General features: G+C 28.7%; 2 protein-coding genes across 5 annotated transcripts in view; one reads left to right on the forward strand and one right to left on the reverse strand.

The window, feature by feature from the left end:
• Window positions 1-21,302, reverse strand: part of Ctl2 (Choline transporter-like 2) — a 51,798-nt gene that overhangs the window by 7,933 nt on the left and 22,563 nt on the right. The window contains exons 1-5 of one of the 4 annotated variants that reach the window (XM_015523849.2): window positions 20,813-20,911; window positions 20,430-20,531; window positions 6,214-6,316; window positions 5,691-5,804; window positions 3,608-3,771 (exon numbers count right to left, since the gene is read on the reverse strand). In XM_015523849.2, the coding sequence (XP_015379335.1) occupies window positions 3,608-3,771; window positions 5,691-5,804; window positions 6,214-6,223 (288 nt within the window). In that variant the 5' untranslated portion in view covers window positions 6,224-6,316; window positions 20,430-20,531; window positions 20,813-20,911. Of the gene's footprint in view, window positions 1-3,607; window positions 3,772-5,690; window positions 5,805-6,213; window positions 6,317-6,675; window positions 6,695-17,121; window positions 17,271-20,429; window positions 20,532-20,812; window positions 20,912-21,302 lie in introns of those variants that run through there. The other 3 variants (XM_089225463.1, XM_015523850.2, XM_089225464.1) reach the window with 3 other exon arrangements.
• Window positions 76-1,141, forward strand: LOC149056204 (uncharacterized). The gene has a single exon (XM_089225591.1). It carries the CDS (start codon window positions 76-78, stop codon window positions 862-864), a length of 789 nt encoding a protein of 262 aa, XP_089081717.1. The 3' UTR covers window positions 865-1,141.

The raw sequence follows: 21,302 nt of genomic DNA on the forward strand, positions 1-21,302 counted from the left end.
CCTATATAGAATTGTTGAGATATATTAAGTGTTACTTAATTTTATTAATCAAAAGTAAACTATTATTTAACGATCATGTCAAAAGGTGATAATACGCAGAATGCATCGTCCAAAAATGACCTGAACATTTTGGAAAGTCACGGTCTAGCTAGTTTGCAGCCGGATGAAAGACTTAGCCCAGTGCCTGAGATGGAGAGATCTTCTGCCGGCGATCCACTCGTGCCATCCACGGCCGATTGTATGTTGCAGGTTTTTTCTGATCTTCGTACAAATCAGACAAAAGAACAGGAAAGTCATGGGCCCGTGGATTTATCGCAGAGTAGAATATGTCATTCAATGCCCAATATGGCAGTGCTTCAGACATCTTCTGTCACCGAGAACTGCCCCGAAGAGTCGAATGTCACGATGGATACACTGTCCAGTGACTCATCAAAGCTAGATGATTCAGTGATGGTGACTCCAGACGAACCAACTGCAGGACCAATCCCTACAATTATAGCGGCTTATGAGAGTCCAACATTTTGTTATCATATTGGATTCATGAGTGCAGCGGCACCAGTGATGCCTGCCATTGCATCTGAAATTCATGATCTCGAAAATTCGGTACCGCACAGACGAGCAGTATCGATGCCCAACATTTCAATACAGTTTGGCGAGGTCGAGTCTGAAGGCGGCTTGACGAAACGCCCAGAGTCAGTTAATTTCCTGAAACCGACAACCGACGTCGGTGGTAGTGACGATGCAGGAAAGGAGCCGACGATAACTCCGGCTATTGCAAAGCGACGTAAATCATTGTGGAATAGGACAAAGAAATTGTTTTTGCTAATGATTTGTTGTGGCTGTAGTAATATGCCCATAAATTAAATGTTAATTATTTTACAGTATAATTTATGATGCAATACGTACAATTTAATAATATTATCTATTTAATCGTGTTGTATATTCACGAAACTTTTCAAATTAATTTAAGTTGAAAATAAAATATTAATGTTTGCATCTAAAATTTTAATAATGAATATCAGATACTAAAAGCTCATATAAATATATATCTATTGTCTACTTTGAACCAAACAATTTGAATGTTTTGACAGTCGACACGTACCTACAATATATCTTCGAAAATTCCATATGATTTTTAAATCATTACACTTAGTTTACATTATCTATACATGTGGCTCTTATCAAAGTTTTTTTATTATGGTAAGTACTTAAAAATAATATTTGTTTTTATAAGAACTTCACTTGAAAAGGATTTGTATCAATGTATACTTGTCTAGGATTTCGGTGGTATATTCTTCATTAATTTATTTTTAATTTATGCATAGATTTTAGGTAATATTTCTTTTGTTGTAGTTTATACGAAAACCGTGACTTTTACAAACCCTGTACTATCCATACGTTACAGTTATAACCACTCAAACGTACATATGATGGTGATAATTGCAACGTATGATAGTACAGGGTTTGTAAAAGTCACGGTTTTCGTATAAACTACAACAAAAGAAATATTACCTAAAAACTATGCATAACTTAGTATAATGAGAATAATTTGTATGACAATTAGTTTTTAAAATCATTGTCCTTACGTACATTTAAAAATTGATGATTTTGATATATTTAGAATTTGTCCACTAAGTTGGCATTAAAAATAAATTAATGAAGAATATACCACCGAAATCCTAGACAAGTATACATTGATACAAATCCTTTTCAAGTGAAGTTCTTATAAAAACAAATATTATTTTTAAGTACTTACCATAATAAAAAAACATTGATAAGAGCCACATGTATAGATAATGTAAACTGAATGTAATGATTTAAAAATCATATTCATATAGAATTTTCGTAAATACATATTATTGTACGTGTCGACTGTCAAGACATTCAAATATTGTTTGGTTTAAAGTAGACAATAGATATACATTTATATGAGCTTTTGAAGTATCTAATATTAAAAATTAAAATTTTAGATAAATATTTTATTTCTAACTCAAATTAATTTGAAAATTTTCGTGATTATGTCGATTTTTTTCAAAATCCTAACTTATTCATAAAAATATATTCTGAATTTACGCATACATTTTTTTTAAAAATTACATTAAAAACAACCGCCTTATGAGACTTTGTATCACATTTTCAAGTTTATTCAAATATTGAAAGATTATTTATTGATGAAAAAAAATTATTATTCAAAGTTCCTAATTTAATAAAAAAATAAACTAGCTATAAATTATGGCGCCGAAGTCCTATAGTAGGGCGAAAAACATTTCAAGATGCCTATATAATATCTCAATACCGGTAAAAATAGAATACCTTGAAGAGGAAAGTGGTCAATATGAAGCGGCCCTATCCTAAATTTTCAAAATACAACCTAAACATAATGTTCGGCTATACTGGTTATAACCGTGTTATTTCCCCCTGTCATAACCATGTTACTTTCCCTTGTTTCCTTTACAGCTCATTCCGCCCATTAATATTTTTTCTCTTTATTTTTATTTGTTCATTTAAAACTTTTAAATAACAAGTCCATACAACGTTGTATCCTCACCAGCTACAACACTTGCATCGCAAAACTCCATCGAAACTTCGGTCACCCCGTGGTTCGTGTCGCGAGCAAAACGCTGCATCTATACACGAGACCCACTGGAGCCGGAGGAATCCGATGCGTTGTTTATGGCGTGGACTGGTCATTTTTAAATGAGTTATGAGTGTGTAAATTAAAAATATTATTGAAAATTACACCCGAGTTCTGTAATTCTTTAAAAATTGCACATCTACTTAAATGGGAATTTTTGATTTAATAAATGTAGGTATTCATTATATACAATTTTTATCATTCTTATTATTACCTAAGTATTTAAGACTTTATGAAGAATATTATATTGGGTGTATGTAATAGAAAATTAGAAATATTATTTACTAAATATATACCTCTGAATAATATTCTATGTTCAACAAAAAAATGTTCAGAAATTTGTTTTATTACTCAAAGTAAGTGGTAGTAAAGCTATTTATATAATAAGATGTAAATAATTATTGTTTAAAATATTTCATGTAATTATGTTAAGCTATAATCTCATAAAAATTTTCTTTTCAAATCTATTTAATGCAATATTTCTTACAAGTTTGTCATCGATTTTTTCTTATAAGCATTTAAAGTTCAAATTTCGACTAAATATGTAAAAATTACGGTAATGTTCAAATTATCTTAGATAGAGATTCATAAAAATTTTTATTTTTGTATCTAAGATTTGTAAATTCAATTCAAGATTTCTTATACATTTTTCTACCTTTATCAAAAAAAAAAATAATAATAATAATAAAATAAAAATGTCCACCGGAAAGTCAAATATTTTAATAAGTATTAATAATAAGTAATAATAATCTATAATAATATATCAATATCATAGACAGATAAACCATCTCCGCTCAGAATCGTTTTTCGTATACAATGATATAATATCATTAGATTCAAATTTAATTCCATCCATTGCAGTAACCCACTTGTAACCTACTGTACAGCAGAGCGACATCCACGACTTACCCGCTTTTTTTTCTTTTGATTTTTAAAAATCCAACTTCATCCGAATGTTTTAATTATTTATACCTGAGGAGTTTGGCATCCGTGGACGAAAATCATTGGTGACGTGCATTCGGTTATGTCAAAAAAGAATAAGTACGATTTATCAGACACGTTCTTATTGCGACCACACACTTGACCGTTCGAATCCGACGGTGAAATGAACAGCTCTTGGTCTGAATTTTGATAGGCTGAAAACGGAAAACTTTGTTAATACTGTGAAACGAACGATTCCATTCAACGAAAGTTTCTGTTAAATGAATCATTTTTGAGACAATGACCTTTATTGTTACAAATATGTAATATTATTTAACAAATTCCTCAATTTTACAAATTTTCGATAAAAATTCTGAAACTGATTTGAATTTTCCGTGAAGTCTACTTGAAATTGGTTTTTTTGCATTATTGATTTTTTAATTTTAACTTCTTCAAAAATTGAAATATGACAATTTTTTAATTATTCTAATATAAAGTTTTTAGATGAGATAATATTAAACAATTTGGAAGTCCATCTGAAGTAGTCTTGATAAAAAATTTAAAACTGTTTTTAGAACTATTATCGCTTTATAAGGTCAATTGGTACGTTTAGCAAAATACACGTCTAAAATTATAATATAATATGTTGCATGATGTGTGTTAGACATATACCCATAGACATAGACAGAAAATCATGTTATCGAATTCCCTTGATATAATATACTTATTTTTTTTATTCGACAGAGTATGTCATAAAGGCCTACTCTTAAAACTCAAATCTATTCTTTCACCATACTATTTTCTATTATTTAAATCATATTTAGAAAACAGACATTTTGCCATTCGATCTGGCTTCTGTTTATTCGAAGTATCACCAATCCACGCAGGGGTACCTCAAGGATCTGTAACATCACTTCTACTCTTCAATCCATTCACCTCAGATGAACCTACCACCGCCTACACTACAACTGGCGATTTTGCTAATGACAAGGCGTTTCTAGCGATCCCTACCGACCCCGAAATAGCCTCAAACCTCATACAAAATCATCTCAATCTCTTATCGACCTGGTATAAAGACTGGGGAATAAAAATCAACGAAACAAAATCCATCCACTATACGTTCATACTAAGGTTAATAGTCTGCCCTCCCATCTACCTCAACAATGTAACTCTCCCAACCACCTAAAATGTCTGGTATCTTGGTCTACATCTAGGCCGCAGGTTAACTTGGACAATTCACACCCACAACAAAAGACTTGCCTTAAATAATCGCTTTCGCCAATTAAGTTTTCTCAACACATAAACTTTCAACACATAAACTTAAAAAACAAGCCACTATTATATAAACTCCTTCTCAAACCGATCTGGACATACGGTATCCAATTCTGGGGTGCAGCCAAAAAGTCCAACTTTAACAAAATCCAAGTCAAAATGCCTCCGCCAAATAACTAAACCCCCGTACTATATATCTAACGACACTCTACAGTCTACATAGAAATCTAGCCATTCCAACAGTCCAAAACGTAGCTTAAACTTTTTACAAACGCACACACTCCAAGTTCCACAGCCATCGTAATTCCCTGATTTCCGAGCTATCCACCAACGCTATTCCTGGTGACCCCAGAAAGCGTCTTAAACGTACCTAGTGTCGTGACCTACTCATCTAAAATTGTATATACCTCTACCTCCTCTTAATCTTGTATACTGCGCTCTCTTACTAGCACATTAAAATCAATCCTAGCCTAACATCCTAACCTTAAGTGCCTCCAATGGGTGGCTTCTTATCTCCTGATACTCAAGCCATGTCACTTCCATCCCATACGCTTATTGTAAAATAATATTTACAGATTGTGTATATAATAATATATGATTAAAAAAAAATGATGTATTAATAATATTTTTCTTATATCAATTTATATAGTTTTAGTTTTTAAAATTTCTTCATTTGCCAATTATAGAGAGGTAAGATGTGTTAATACTTAAATGCGATTATAAATGCAGACCATATGTATACAAGACATATTATGTTTATCACGACGTTTTTAAACTTCAAAGTTAAAACCAAACTTCACGTACATAGCTACACAGTGGCTAGCATAAAGTTAATTATAACATAAATTATATAGGTACGTACCATAGCTGGCCAAACCCAACCAGCAGGCTATGAACACGCCGAAACCGAGGAAGCACAAGCAATCCGTACACGATCTTTTCTCAAGTGGTTTTTTTCTGTTTGGACTATAGGAATCTGCACAAAATAACACAATCGCCACATAGAATTAGTCAAAATCGTTAATATATTATAATATTTGATACACATATATATATATATACGTAATTTAATGTGCAATAATCTATGATGTATCGTATATGTATATAGGACCTTAGTCATCTAGATAGCATTAATAAATTAAAGAAAAAAATTATTAGCAAATCGAACTTTTTTTGCAATCTGTTTGGATAGATTGCAAGCAAAGTATAAAAATATTTAACGAATGTAAAAATTGAGTTGAGATAATTGTATTTTTTGAAAAAAATGTTCTCGTATTCCCCCACCACCTGTTTATTTATTGATTATTTGTTACTGATATAATATGCAGTATCAGAGATATATTATGCCGACTCATATTTAGTTACTAACGCGTAACAATACTTACTTTGATTCATTTTGTTTCTATTTTTTAGCGATCTATCTTTAACTTTTGACTTTCATCGGCATGTTGTTTTCGGAAGCTCTTTGAATTCTTGCCCGTGGTTGTCCTGCAATTACGCATACATATAATGTCGTGTAAAAATGTAAATGGCTTACATTGTAATAGAATTCTTATTGATATAATTGTAGGTACAATATTGCAAAACGATTTTGATATAATATAGGTAGTTATGATATAATGAATAGATTGTGAACAAATTGGCAAAACATTTTTACGGGATTTTTCCCATACGACGACTTGCAGTGCATCAAATTTCCTAACTCGTGCATATTATAATTGTTAATGGCAATCCTTACAGTAATTGAATAGGTATATTAATGTTATTTGAGCACGCATATAGTCTGTCGTTTAATAGTAATTTAAATGAGCGACTGAGATATTTCAATTATCAAGCTGCAGCTATACCGGAGACGATGCACAACAGTGAGTAGGTAAATTTAAAATTATACATGGCCGTGATGACTGTATCTGTACCAGTAGAAATGTGGGAAATAAGAATGATACAAATACGAAGAAAAGGTAAACGCGTGCTTTTACCGGAAATCGTAAGCAAAGACTGTTTTAGCAGCAGCGTTAATAATAAACGATCGGATTTATCGAACAGCTGTTAAAAACTACTTTATACAAAACAGATAGCCGTATGATTAAGATAAGGTTCCGTTCAACTTCAGTGGCATTAATAAATATTAATGTGTACATATTATGTGCGTATGATATTATATTATCTTTATCTAATTAGTATTTTTGTAATAACGTCGGAATAAAATATTATATTCAGGCGAACATTCAACTAACCTCTCTGTTTATTTTATTATATATGAAAAAAATATTAACGGTCTGATACGCTGACATAGGTAAATGACGATTCATTATCAAAACAGATTTCAAGTTCATAACATTTCACGTGACGGTGGATTCAAATACTATAATTTAATTTACGCATATATAATATATACGTGATAAGTTCATTGCACGTGTAGTACGCTGCACCGCATTAAACAAATGTACGATTATAGTATTGGTATTTTAAACCACTGTAGTCACTGTAGTTAATTGTTATTAGTTTAAGTAGACCATATAGTTTTAGTGTCTATATGACTATTCAGGGGCACACCCAAGATTTTTTTTTTGGTTGGGCTAAATTAAATCGTTTTCAAATATTAATATTACCTATAAATTATATAATATATTTCGAAAATTGGATCTTTCGATTTCTCTAATTATCCAAGCAATTGCTTTTTTCTGGCTTAATAGAATGATCGCCAAATAAAACCAACAATGTTCGTACAATTATAGTAATCTCTGTTACAAGAGACCACCGATCAATGTACACCATGTATGGTTTATATTGTATATGATATCGTTTATAGAAAAACCGTTTCTTAAATTACTGCCGGGAAAACGTTGAGATTCGAAGACTTTGTAAGATTTATAAAATATTATACACCAGAAGACACCGGCCGCGTGCCAGAACAAAGGGCGTAGTCCAGAAATAGTCAATTTATTCGTTTAATTCTAAAACGGCGATGTTTAACGTGTGCGCTGCGAAACGCGACTCTATTTCGTTAAAGGATTTCATCGGAACGTCTATATATACCTGTCGGTCAAGAATCGAAAACATTTTGGCTATCGACCATTATTCACATTTAGCATCGAGTATTGTCTCACCTCGACGATCCGTCAAGTATAAAAAAAAACTCGTATGGCGCTATTGTCCGGGTGTACTAAACCTAACAAGTATAGGTAGGTATACAATATCATTATATGGTATGCAATTACACTAATATCAACGAACATTACATTTAATGTTATTATAACCAACAGTTATATCAACAATTTCAATTTTAACAAGTGGCTCTCTAGTTATTTTAATAACTCGGAACTCATGGAGTGGTACCTGCATGTATATTGTATGCTGTATGGTACTAATATTTTAAGGGAAAAATCACTAGGAAAACCCCCAGCTACAGTCAAAAAGACAAATGGTTGGAAACGAAATTCGCAAACGTACATATAGGTATAAGAAAACAAAAAATTATTGCTTTAGAAAAAATAATTCTTAACATACAAAATCGAATTTTTATTATTAACATGATCGTGGCGCGTCAACGATTTTTTTCATTTTCAAATTTAATAATGTGTATTCACTATTCAAGTATTTCGAATGTATTTATGACAACATTTTCGTTTATTGTACAATACGTGGAAGATAAAGTTTTCATAAATGTATAATATAATACAATATGTTATATTTATAAACCTATTCGATGTGTTATATTACATGTTTTGTAAATTGTAGTTAAATCGTAAGAATAATTAATACTTAATAGTCCTTCTACTCTGCCGTAATTTTGTAGATACCAAAACGTCCTTAAGCATACCGGATCACGGTATCCGGACAATTTCCTCCCGAACATTTTCCCCCTGATTGTTTTTGGTATAGTAGGACATTTTGCCCCCAATATATTTTCGATGCGGACATTTTCCCCCCATTTTTAAAAAAAATGTATTATTAAATAATATAATATAATTTATTGTTTAATAAGAAATTATTTTTTTTTTAATAAAATATTATTTTTTTATTAAATAATATTATTTCCTCCTTATTTATGGAATGTACATAATACTATAAAGAAAAATACAGGTAGAACAAATAATATAAGTGAAGGTTTCAATAATAAATTTAAAACTTTGGTAAGAACTCAGCATCCAAATATTTGGATGTTCATTGAAGCACTACAAAAGTCAAATTCAATGGCAATTAATAAATTATTAAAAATTAAAACAGGTACGGTTTTTTTACAAAATAAAATAAATATGAAAGACGATTACAAAATATGTGCTTAGATATAAAAAAAAGAATCAGAAATTAAATGTTTTTTACAAAATATATCATTTTTATGTCGGAATTTTTAGACTATTATACTTATATAATTTTTTTACGTTTTATTATACAATTTTTATTATATTTATGAAAAAAAATCTAATTTATAGTATAAATTTATAAAGTTAATAATAGTATAATTGATTGTATTTATAAAAAAAAAATAATATTTTATTTAAAAAAAAATAATATTTTATTTAAAAAAAAATAATTTCTTATTAAATAATAAATTATATTATATTATTCAATAATAAACTTAAAAAAAAATGGGGGGAAAATGTCCGCATCGAAAATATATTGGGGGGGAAATGTCCTACTACGCCAAAAACAATCGGGGGGAAAATGTCCAGGGGGAAATTGTCCGCCATTCCCGGATCACCTATATGAAACACTTGGACCTGATCATGAAAACTCCTATTAAATCCTAACTTCCATAAAAATAATCAAACTGTATAACCTTATGTAATTCAATTTTTTGTTTTTGGTATGTTGTATTATTTTTTTCTCAACCTTTTTTTAAACATATTTGTACTAATCATACTGTAAATAGCATACATTATTATTATGTAATATTAATTTGTAAATAATGTAAGCCGATAACCTTTGCTGTTGAGGCTTTAATTATTTAAAAAAAAAATTTAAAATAAACTTGATAAAAATTTAATATACATATAACTAGAGGAGAAATAATAAGCAGTTATATATGCTTATTGCTTTGACATATTCACGACTTTTTTGTCGTTGACGTCTAATTTAATAATTCATCATGGTTGTTTATGATCGTTTTATTATGTTATACTATTATTATAATTTATGTTTAAAAAATATTAATGTGCTCTTTTATAATTTGATATTCGTTAATTGTAATTGTACCTATGATAACGTAAATGCGATTTTGACAATTATTTAATTACATTAATAATTTGATGCAATGGTGCAATGGAACATAAAAACAATCTCGATTATTGATTTATTTATTTCGCTATAAAAGATAAAGAAATAGGATTAATTCCAATAAAACTTTTAACAAGAAAATAAATAGTTTTGTTAAATTTCTATAATTATTATTACGTCACTACAGTCGTCTCACAACGATAGGTAAATAATTCATAATTGTACACACATGATACACGGGACCTCCGTCGGTCGTCGTAAAATAAATATTACTAAGGTTCAATAAAATATAATAAATAATATTGATGAACTCAAATCTGGAGGTCATTGATAAGACGATTGAAATAACACGCCAATGGGTTCCTTGTCGCGTGCTTTTGTTTAGAAGTCGATAATAATTATTGCATTTCAGAAAATATGTTTGTTATTATTGTTATTGTGCATTAACAAAAAAAAAAAACTAATACCTAACATAATTTATTGATAAGAAATACGAATAATTCATTTCAATTTGTAAATTAATTGTCATTAGATTATTCTAAATAGGCATATAAAGTAATTATTATGCCAATGTCAAACATTTTAAATCATACTTATATACTATCATAATATATTAATATACATATTTTATAAGTAAATAAATTGTTTAAAGATTACAGTTATATGTTATTCAAGTAAAAATCTTGACAATTGTTAAAATGTGACATTGCCATTAGCTAAATAAGCCCAAATTGTTTATATATTTATATCTATGTATGTTTAGAATTACAAAAGTAAAATATTACTTCTAAACATTAAAAAATTAAATATTATTTCTTACACAACAGTTTACTTTCCAATAATCATCACTGTAGCAGTTACTGTATCCAGTAAGTCACATATACCTATTTGTATCTAAAAACCTACTGATGAGTGATGTTTTGAAAAAAATATCAAATAATCGACTGCAATTAATTTATGCAACATTACCTATACATATTATATAGGTGATATTAAAAAAATCGTGCAATTCACGAAATGTCTGATGGTCATTGTGGCCATTATTACAATATTATTATACTTTCACATTGATTGATTTTCGAATAGGTTAGGTACCGTCACTGTGTTTCACGGTTGTGTGATAAATTTGAATTCAAGTAGGACAGATTTTTTTTTCTATTAGTTAAATTCATTATAGGTGTTCTGATAGAGGACAACTGATAAAGAATAATTTTTTAGAAATATTGTGGTCATATAAAAATCAAAAGCTAAAATATCACCATTTTCTAATTACAGAAAGCAAAAACCTTACACACAATTATTATCATGTTCTTTCTTAGACGTGTTTAATACAACGGTATTACCTACCGTCGTAATGTTTTACAAATAACAGACAATGCAATGTTGTAAATATAAAATAAAAAGTTAAGTCAGTGAAATCTCAACTTAGTGAAATGTAAATTAAATATTTGAATTCCTAATCATATTACACACCTGGGACTATGCGTATTTTGCTCAATGCAGTATAGGCTATCACTACAGAGATACACGTATAGCTGCACAAATAGAAAATAGTATAGTATGTTTTCTTTTTAGAAGCTGCTAAACATTAGTTGAAAACGACCTATAATACATCACATTGTCTTTGAGGAAATCTTCTTCATAACCAATGCACAACCATACGAGGTATTTTGTATTTTAAAATGATATAGTGTTCCGATAAATTTAATATACCTATTATGCACGACAATGGTCTTTGTTGACAAATATGTTTTTCTATTACGTAAATAAAACAATGTAAATAATTAGCGTACAATTACAATGTGATTAATGTGAATTTGCGTGGTCTTTATCAGTAATTTATACGGGTAATGCACTAATGCATTCATGCAACTACATGTAAGTATGCAGTAAAAGTATAACGAACTTTATTAATTACTTCTTAAGAACTGTTCGAATGCTCCGGAACGTCGAATATACACGGTTTACAAAACTATTGCTATATACAATATAAATCATATTATGTAAACGTGCTCATCTCACAACGCATTGTTGCTGACCAACGGGTATAGTTTAGAAATGTTATTTCCCAGTTCACTCAAATATTGGTAATATATGATTACCGTTTCACTTGGACCAATTTATATCAATTTAAAATTAAACTGACAATAAAACTGTTGTTTAATAAAAGTATTAATTTTAACGTTTTTTGGTAGGTACAGTCAATATATCATGTATGTTGTAGTGACCTATAGCATTGATTATAGAATAGTCTATTCTATAATCAATGCCTATAGGTAATACTTACATTAGGTATTAATTATGGTAATATATATAGTATATTTGAGCAACATTTAGCGTTTCCAAGAGAACACTTGAGGTGATGCCTACTCTTTGTTTTCCAGATATTTTTAAAGTTAAGATTAAAATACGTAGTAAATCTCAATTTACTCTCTAAAAAAAATTGCACTCTTATTAATTAATTAATTACTAGGTAACATTTTTCCTTTTTGTTTGATAAATGATGATAAATGTTTAAAGATTACTAAACAATAAAATTATGACTACAGTTAATTTAATACGAAGACTGAACCAAAGAACCATTTCAAGTTCAATTTTAAATTTGATTTTAACAGTTTAACTGGTTTGGGGCGAAATAAGAATCATTAAATATTATTGGCAAAACAGGTGTTTGATTAAAATGGAAAATTCACTCCCAAAACAACGTTTATTAGTTCCTATTTAAATGTGTCACTAAATACTCCTCATCTTGGAATTATAGCATTTTGAGAGTTCCTTCTTACTCTACCAGTAACTAGCTTCGTTTCTGTAGTCTAAAACTCTAAAAGTTACTTTGTAGTTTGTTCTGCCATAATCATCCCAGCATGCTCAGAGCCGATATAACTTCTGAACAACGTGTATTTTAGTATTTGTATATCATAATATATCTCTGTCGTTTGTCGTTTATATTCCAATAAAATAATAAGAAAAAAATTAAAACTATACCGCAAAGTTGTAATATTATGGTTTAATAAATAATTCTTAATTGGTGTTTCTTACATGAAAAGTCTTACTATCACCAACCTACATCCATTCATTCAAGATAAAATATTTAACCCTATTATTACGATGCCTCATCATCCACCCCCATCATCATTTAAGTGTTTTTCTTAATTTATTATACTGGTTTCGCAGGTTTCGCTAACTTTTTTCTTTCTTTTCTCCTTGTTATTTTTTGATGAACAATATTTTGTTAATTCTTTCCTCCGTTATGTACCCAATTTGTTGTTGAAATCAATACATCACTGAATATGTAACTACTTGCCGATATTTCAATAAAATAATTCTAAAAAAAAAACTTTAATTTCTCTCCTACTCATACGTAGGAAGCTATAATAATATATGATTATTCGCGGTACAGTAATTACAATTTAAATGACAACGATGACGACAGTACTACGGTAGGGATATTATTACTTTGAATAATCAACTGCTGCGGCACAAACAAAAAGATTAAGAAAAGAAGCTCGACGAGTACATAATAAAGTCTCTTGAGACTCGTTAGTTAATATGGACAAGTACGGTCGTAATTTCAATAGACGCAGTCGTGTAGACTTTTATTGTAGAAAATGCGTATAATAGAGTCGTTATTAATAGTATAGTAATTATTGCTTTGCAGCCGGCCATACGTCGCGCGAATTATATGTTGTGTTTGACGAGCACCTAGTTTTAAAGATCGTTCCTGCAGCACGCCGATATTACTTTGGCGAGGTACAACGGAAATACAAATTAAAGCTTATTTAATTCTGGGGTCATTCTGCCAGCGGGAATAATATCCATGGCAGGTCAACAATAATAATTATCAGCGGTGAACGAGAATAAATTGCTAGAAAAAAAAATCTTATATGACTGTACAATAAAGATATATATATATATATATATATATATATATATATATATCAATTCCGTCGGAATTACGTTTTCAGACAGAGAAGCCGCTGCGGCAAACTGTATTTATTATGTATAAGTGTATAGTGTATACCTAGAAATATCTTTAGACAATATTATTCACCTATCTTTTGAAAAATACCTATTTATACGGTATTTTATAAATATATATTTTTCAATTAATAGTATGGTAAATAATTATTATAGTTACCATGTAGTACCTACCTTATTGAGTTTTTTTAGGTTGAAAAACAGATTGTCTTTGTATTTCGAATAATAAATTAGAATAGTTTGCATAGGATCATAGAAAATCAAAACTATATAAAACTTTATTTGGTAATATAATTATTTTTATGGTGTCGTAGTTAGTTGCAGAACCAGGTTGAATAATTCTTTTATGTTTTGTGACTTTTGAGAAATAGCTCTCGGATCTAGGTAGAGAAATCATTATTAATATTATTTCACTTTGTCCCTTGCTGTGATCTTTATTACTAATTGCTTTGATTCTGTAGAATCTCTACTACGTAACATTACCTATATTACAACATTGCGAATACGCTGCACATTTCGCACAAAAACATCGTGATACAACTACAGTTCTTACACTGATCATGTTATAATAAGTTATTATCAACCGATTTAAATCATGACGAATCCACGCAAACAGTCAAATTCTAAGATAATTAATTATAATTTACATGCATAATGTTATAAGATAATGTATACGTATTTATTTTTTTTTATTAATTAGCTTTTAGTCGGAAACTATTATTATTGTATATGTATTTATTGTTTAATCGTAATCAACTTTACTAGCGTATACAATTATTTTTGTGTACCTATATAGTAAGAAATAATAATACTGAACACCGAACGGTTTACATGAAAAATTTTGAATTTTTTAATACCCAGTGAATCAATAGTTCTAAGGACTGTGACTTATTTGATGGATCAATATTTAATTTGCTTAAAGAGAAAATAACGTATTATTGATATAAACACCAAAGTCATCGAGAATCAAGTCGTGAGCAGTGTAGTGTAATATATCATACTTATATACTGTTCAGATAAGAAATTATACCTATAATGACGCTACTGCAGTTCTAAGTATTCTTGGTTCGACTGATAAGCATATGAAATAAAATATATAAAAAACTCAAGTGGAATAAATTTCAACAACTTTAAAATAAATCTAATATATAATGTTAAATATTTAATACAATATGATCTCATCAGTTCAACATTTAATTTTGGGAATGACATTTATCCAAACGATCATAAAAATGTATTAAGCAAGGCGTCGTCGCGAAACGAAATGGAATTGACTCGGCGGGACCTTTTTAATACTACGATCAGTGGTGTAGACGTGTAGTGGTGTACTTAGACCTAAATTTAAGGGGGAAGCAGAGTTATGTATAAAAATTGGGTGACTTTGACTGGCCATAAATAAAAAAAAGGCATTTCAAAAAAATTTATTCATCTGTAAATCTGGGGGTAGGCGTTCAGTGTTCACATTGGCAATACACATCATAAAATAAATTTGATGATTACGAGCGGGAGTAATTACTAATTATTAGTGCAATGGTGCATCAAGTTACCACTATTGCACCACTAACACTGTATAACAAAAGGATACAAATATTGAAACTGAACGTTTCAGGGATATAGATTCAGAAATGTGCGGAAGTCGATTCCTAGTATCAAAACTATTTTCAGATTTTTTTTGCTTTACTAAATTAAATGGCACCTACGTTAAAAATATTCAAATAGAACACTACTTGATTCCTATATGTGTTGCCCGTATGTTAAACGGTGATTGAACATTACCGCTTACAATGCCATTAGAATAATATCTATTATTACAGCTACAGCCATGCAGTGTATTTATCGGTATACAAGTTAAGGATAATTTGAACATTTTGAACCGAGTCCTGTTGAACACGAACCTTCATACAGTCTATACGACTATACTAATGATTGATTATTAAGTAGGTAATAAGATATTTACATGATCGCATTACATTGTTATAATTTTAATATACACAATTATAGGTACACCTACCAATGTCGCAGTATACATCGATATATTATTAATAACACATAATATGTGTAACAATGAATTTTTGTGCACGTATCTTATACAGCTGACAACTAGGTAATTATAAAAAGAATACCGTTTTACAGGAGATAAGAAACAATCAATCTAATAGATATATGTTTAGGATTTGTACAATTTTTAGTATTTCTCGAAGATAAAATGATATGGTATCATGTATTTTGTACTATTTATACTGGACAAAAATGGTTTATTGCACCATCATAAAAAAAACTGTATCTTGAATCATCTAGTAGATAATAATATGGCATCGTTGTTTAATATACAACATTTTGTGAGTCAATTAGTAAAATCCAATAATAATTCAAATATTAAACTGTTATCATATTAAGACGAGTACACGTATTATGTATATTTTATACATATACATATATATATATGTATATGTAACCAGTAGATTATAATTTACTTGACTTAAATGAAAATATTATAATATTTAATTTGTATTGTTAGTTTTTATGTATGAAAGAAAAAATGAAAGTTATAAAGAAAAATTTGGTTTTGTAATTAAAAAAAATATGTTTTTTTTTAAACCAGTAATATTTCAGTTGTCTGATATGAATCAGTTAGCTTTGATATATCAAGAATAAAAAATAACATTCAAATGTTCATCATTTTAAAATTAAGTTTGACTAGAATTACAAAATAAAAAATCATAATCAGTCGTAATGGCGTGGAGGTTATACGTATTTTTTTTATTATTATTTAAAAGACAATTAACAATCTGTACAAGTATATAATACAATGAGCAAATATAAAAGTTTACAATGGCATGAATAACATGATTAGTGAATCACCCATTGATAACACCTCTTGTATGATGTTTATATCTGTAGTGGTTTTTGAATGAGACACATATATAATTTCTTATTTTTTTCGGCAATATTATCAACTATCGTGGATGCGCGAGTAAAAGACAAAATCGCTGTTATATATTATTATTATTATACGGACACAAACAAAATGTGAGTTATATAATCGTAAATATAAAATATTGCGAAATTTTTGCATGCATAATCATTATACGTACGAGAAAACTGCAAATTGTCTGCTATGTCATCCACGTTGAATTAGAGCACAGGTGCTTTTAGTTATTGTATGATATCTACGCACTGCATTAAAATTATTATCACATTGAAGAATCAAGTTAGAATTTAATGTACTTTTGGTTTAATTAAACGAACGAATCACGTTATATTTTTAAAAGAAATAAATGAGAGATTCGTAAAATGAATTATTATATTATTTTACCAAACACAAAATAATATACCTAATAAAATAATAATTATAATAATTCGGACTCCGCGAATATGTCGTACGTATCTATATATAGTTACGACGGCTAATTTAAATGCGAAAAATTGTTAAGTACACTCCTTTAAGTAGCTCACTTGAATGTGAGATAAAAATCCCAACCATATGAAAGATTAACTATTATTGTCATAAAATTGAAAAACGTGTTTATCCACACGACATGAGTCATTCATTATACTGCACTGCACGGTATGAAAATCACGGAAGGAGAGCAATATTGTTGTAATATACCAAACACATACAATTTTTTTTACTTGTTTATAATAAGCGCGTAAACATTTTTTATTGTTATTGCTATTGTCATGTACTCGTGTACATAGTGCCTACATAAGTATCTTAGATACTGTATCTATATATATTGGCCAATTCACGCTTCTACTACTGCTATTAATTTTCTTTAAACAGGTATATAATAACTAAAATGTTTTTAGAAAAAAGTTTATGACAAACCAAAACATACCATTGCTCGATGAAAATGTATATTATTTATGTATTATAGAGAGAAAAACATAAAATATTTAAATGGTGTATTTCAATTTAAAAATCAAGGAACTTCAAAGGTCTAAATTACTAACTAGCAAATATTTTAAAATCAAAAAAGCTTTTTTTTTCAATTCCAAAACATTTTTGTTTGAACTATATAGATACAACATATTTGGCATATTGGCATGAGTATAAACAAGATAATTAACCAAACATGTTCTCTCCTTTTTTTCTTCAATAATGAAATTATTAAAAATCTATTTTCGAAATTGTTAATTAAAATTGAATGCCATGTTATCAAATTATTGAGATTTTTTGTAATGTACTTAAATAGTGTATAGAGAAAAACAAACTTTTATTTTTTAAGCGAGATATCTCCCCCTCTTAACCTATATATTATTTAATTGATAACTTATCAGAAGATTTTGCCATATGGAAGTCAAAATTGCCGTAGTTTCTAAGTTATTTAACATGTTAAGGATAATATATCAATAATAGTAATCCGTGATTAGGACTTAGGCGATTTAAAAATGTGAGTAAATATCAATTTACATCTGTAATTTGTAAAAATAATCCAAATATAATAACAAATAGATGAATAGAATACTAGGTCCAGTATTATATATTTCTTATACTTTTAAAACTAATAATATTTTTATACACATTTTAATGACTGAAAAAATACTTCTTTAAATTTTGAGTTAAGTTTAACAACTTTGTTTAAAAACATTATCCACTAAATATATAACTAACTTATACATAGTAAAAGAAGATGGAAGGGTTTCGTTTTGAAAATCAGAAGTTTTTTATCACATCAGGTCACTTTTAAAGTAGTATAGAAAATCTCCAGAATTTGAAGTAAAAGAATTTAAATTTGAAGAAATTCAGTATTAAATTATGATGATAAAAAAGGTGAGACTATGCTTGGTGAAAACCTTTTATATCAATAATTTATTTAACGTTATATTTGACTTAGTGTAAAGTCATTACTCATTAGGTAAATCTCGATGTAATGTCCATTGATCAACTTTGGATAACCACATGAGTTATTTTATTATTTACCTAACTTATATTATAATAGCTGCATATGTATATTGTATAATATCCATATTATTAAAGATAATATACTATTAAAAAATATGCAATTCGGTTGTAAGAATAATAATCGTTCTTAAATTAGTATAAGCACCACATATTAATATACTTCGCTACTTGTATGCTGTTTATATATACGGCTTACCAAAAGATTTATGTGAGCTGAGAACTGTACGTCTAGAAAAGTTATTAAAAATATGCCACGTTAAGTCGGTACATAATATATGGTCGTTTATGTGCAGTGTACACATATAACTATATAATTATAAACGGATAAACGGAGCCATTATAAATAACGACAATAATAGTAATTCCATAAGTTAGAACTTTGCGAAAACAAATATGATATATATATATATATAGTATATGTGTTACAGTTAAAACCCGAAAACCATCGAAACTAGTTTTAACTAGTAAGATGTACATGCAAAAAATCCTGAGAACAAACCGTTTTTTATGCAAAAAAAATAAAATACTTTGCAATTCTAAATGCCATGACAGCTATAGTTTGTCATGTCAAAATAAATGATATAATAAATTTTTATATGAAGTAAAATAAATATTTATTTATGCCATTCAAAATGCTAAAAACCTAAGAAGTGTGATAACGATAAAAAATTGTAAAAATGGGAAAAAAAATACGTTCTCGTTTTCTGAAGTAACAAGTTTTTTAAATGATATGAAACACATTCATATTTTAATAATACCTATATACCTATTTATTATGGTATCATCATTGAAGCAACGGAAAAATGATTTTTCACGTATTCGCGTTATAAATCTGGAAAATGCACTTTATAGGATGTTAGTAGATACCCATCTATTTTATTACGGTCAAAAATTGATTATATAGGGTGTATTCTGTTTTAGTCATGGCTTTCGTTAAATGTGTGTATGTGTTGAATGTGTGTACAACCAAGAGAAAATACCCATACCTATTAGTATTGTTTATATATATTTTTTAAAATAATATGTCGGTTTGTAGGTCAACCACAGCATAACTAAATAATATTGTGTAATTGCACAAACCAAATTGTAGATTAGAAAATTTCTCAAACGATGATCGCATTTTATGATCATACAAATTATGTTAAATATCTACGGACTACGGAGCAACGTTCAAAAACCTAAATGAACAAGTGATCATCATAAGAGGACACAAATTGTACATTTTAAATAAACCGTTTAACCCTGTTATATTTCATATTAGAGTGAATTTACCTATAAGAAAATTTAAAATTAATAAAATTATAAAGTGAATTTTATCGGGGTTTTTAAATATTATTTTTTTTCAAGTACAAATTAATTTACAATTTTTTAAATACTCGCGACGGGCATATAGTGCTATTAGCAAACCCTTAACCCTTAAGACGTATTTGGTGTTAAATATATTTGCTACATAATTTTTCCCGTACAAATCGAGAACAACAAATTTGCTATACATACTCATTGGCCTTTGTTGCAAGTCTGGCACTTGTTCTGTCACAAAATCAAAATCCGTCCGTGAAAATCCACTGAAGCGGTGTCCGATAAAATCTTATAACGCACCTGTAACACATACAATAACACACGATATTAGTTCAATTATTTATTATGACCGATTAAACGAGCACATTTATGATATTTCAGCATTTATGGTTTGATATTATTGCTGATTATATTTCATATAGGAGTGATGCTTCAATATGCATAATGATCGTAATCGTAAACCTAATTTAAAAAATTAACACCATGGAAGACTACACTTGCAGTGATATTTTAAAATCTGAGATATGAATAACTTATAAAATAAATACTTTTTATTATAATATATAATATACGTATAGTACCTATATAAAAAACACGTGTTTTTAATGTTCTATAGATCTTTAGCATAAGTTAAACATTAATTTTTTTCACATACCGAGTACTCCGATCACAATTCAAATCACACATTTTTCCGCTTTGTAGACGAATTATATAGACATAAATTTTTCAGACGCAAGAGTTCTAGACCTAATCTAATAACTTTAGTTGTTTACCGTAACAGTATTAGATAAATATAGATGATTTAATCAGGTACTTATAGTGTTTAGTGTTAAAAGTTATGAATCATAAACATTTAAAACACTTTAGGTAATATTGTACCAGTAATAAGGATATATTAGTTGTATTATAAATCAACTATAATAAACGAGAAAGTTATCTTTGAAATATTATCTATTGGCTGGAGGGGGGAGTGTATTAACCCGCTATACTTATAAAAATATCAAAAATCATCTTTTCATCATGTTTCCTATGTGTTTACGTATATATATATGGATGTAGCGAATAGTGAAC

The sequence above is a fragment of the Diuraphis noxia genome, unplaced genomic scaffold (assembly GCF_037042655.1).
Source record: "Diuraphis noxia isolate RWA-SAM2 unplaced genomic scaffold, SU_Dnox_SAM2 contig0004, whole genome shotgun sequence".
In the NCBI taxonomy this organism is placed as follows: domain Eukaryota; kingdom Metazoa; phylum Arthropoda; class Insecta; order Hemiptera; family Aphididae; genus Diuraphis; species Diuraphis noxia.

What these genes read in the sequence shown, in the direction of transcription:
- LOC149056204 (XM_089225591.1), top strand. Translation starts at nt 76, where the DNA reads ATGTCAAAAGGTGATAATACGCAGAATGCATCGTCCAAAAATGACCTG.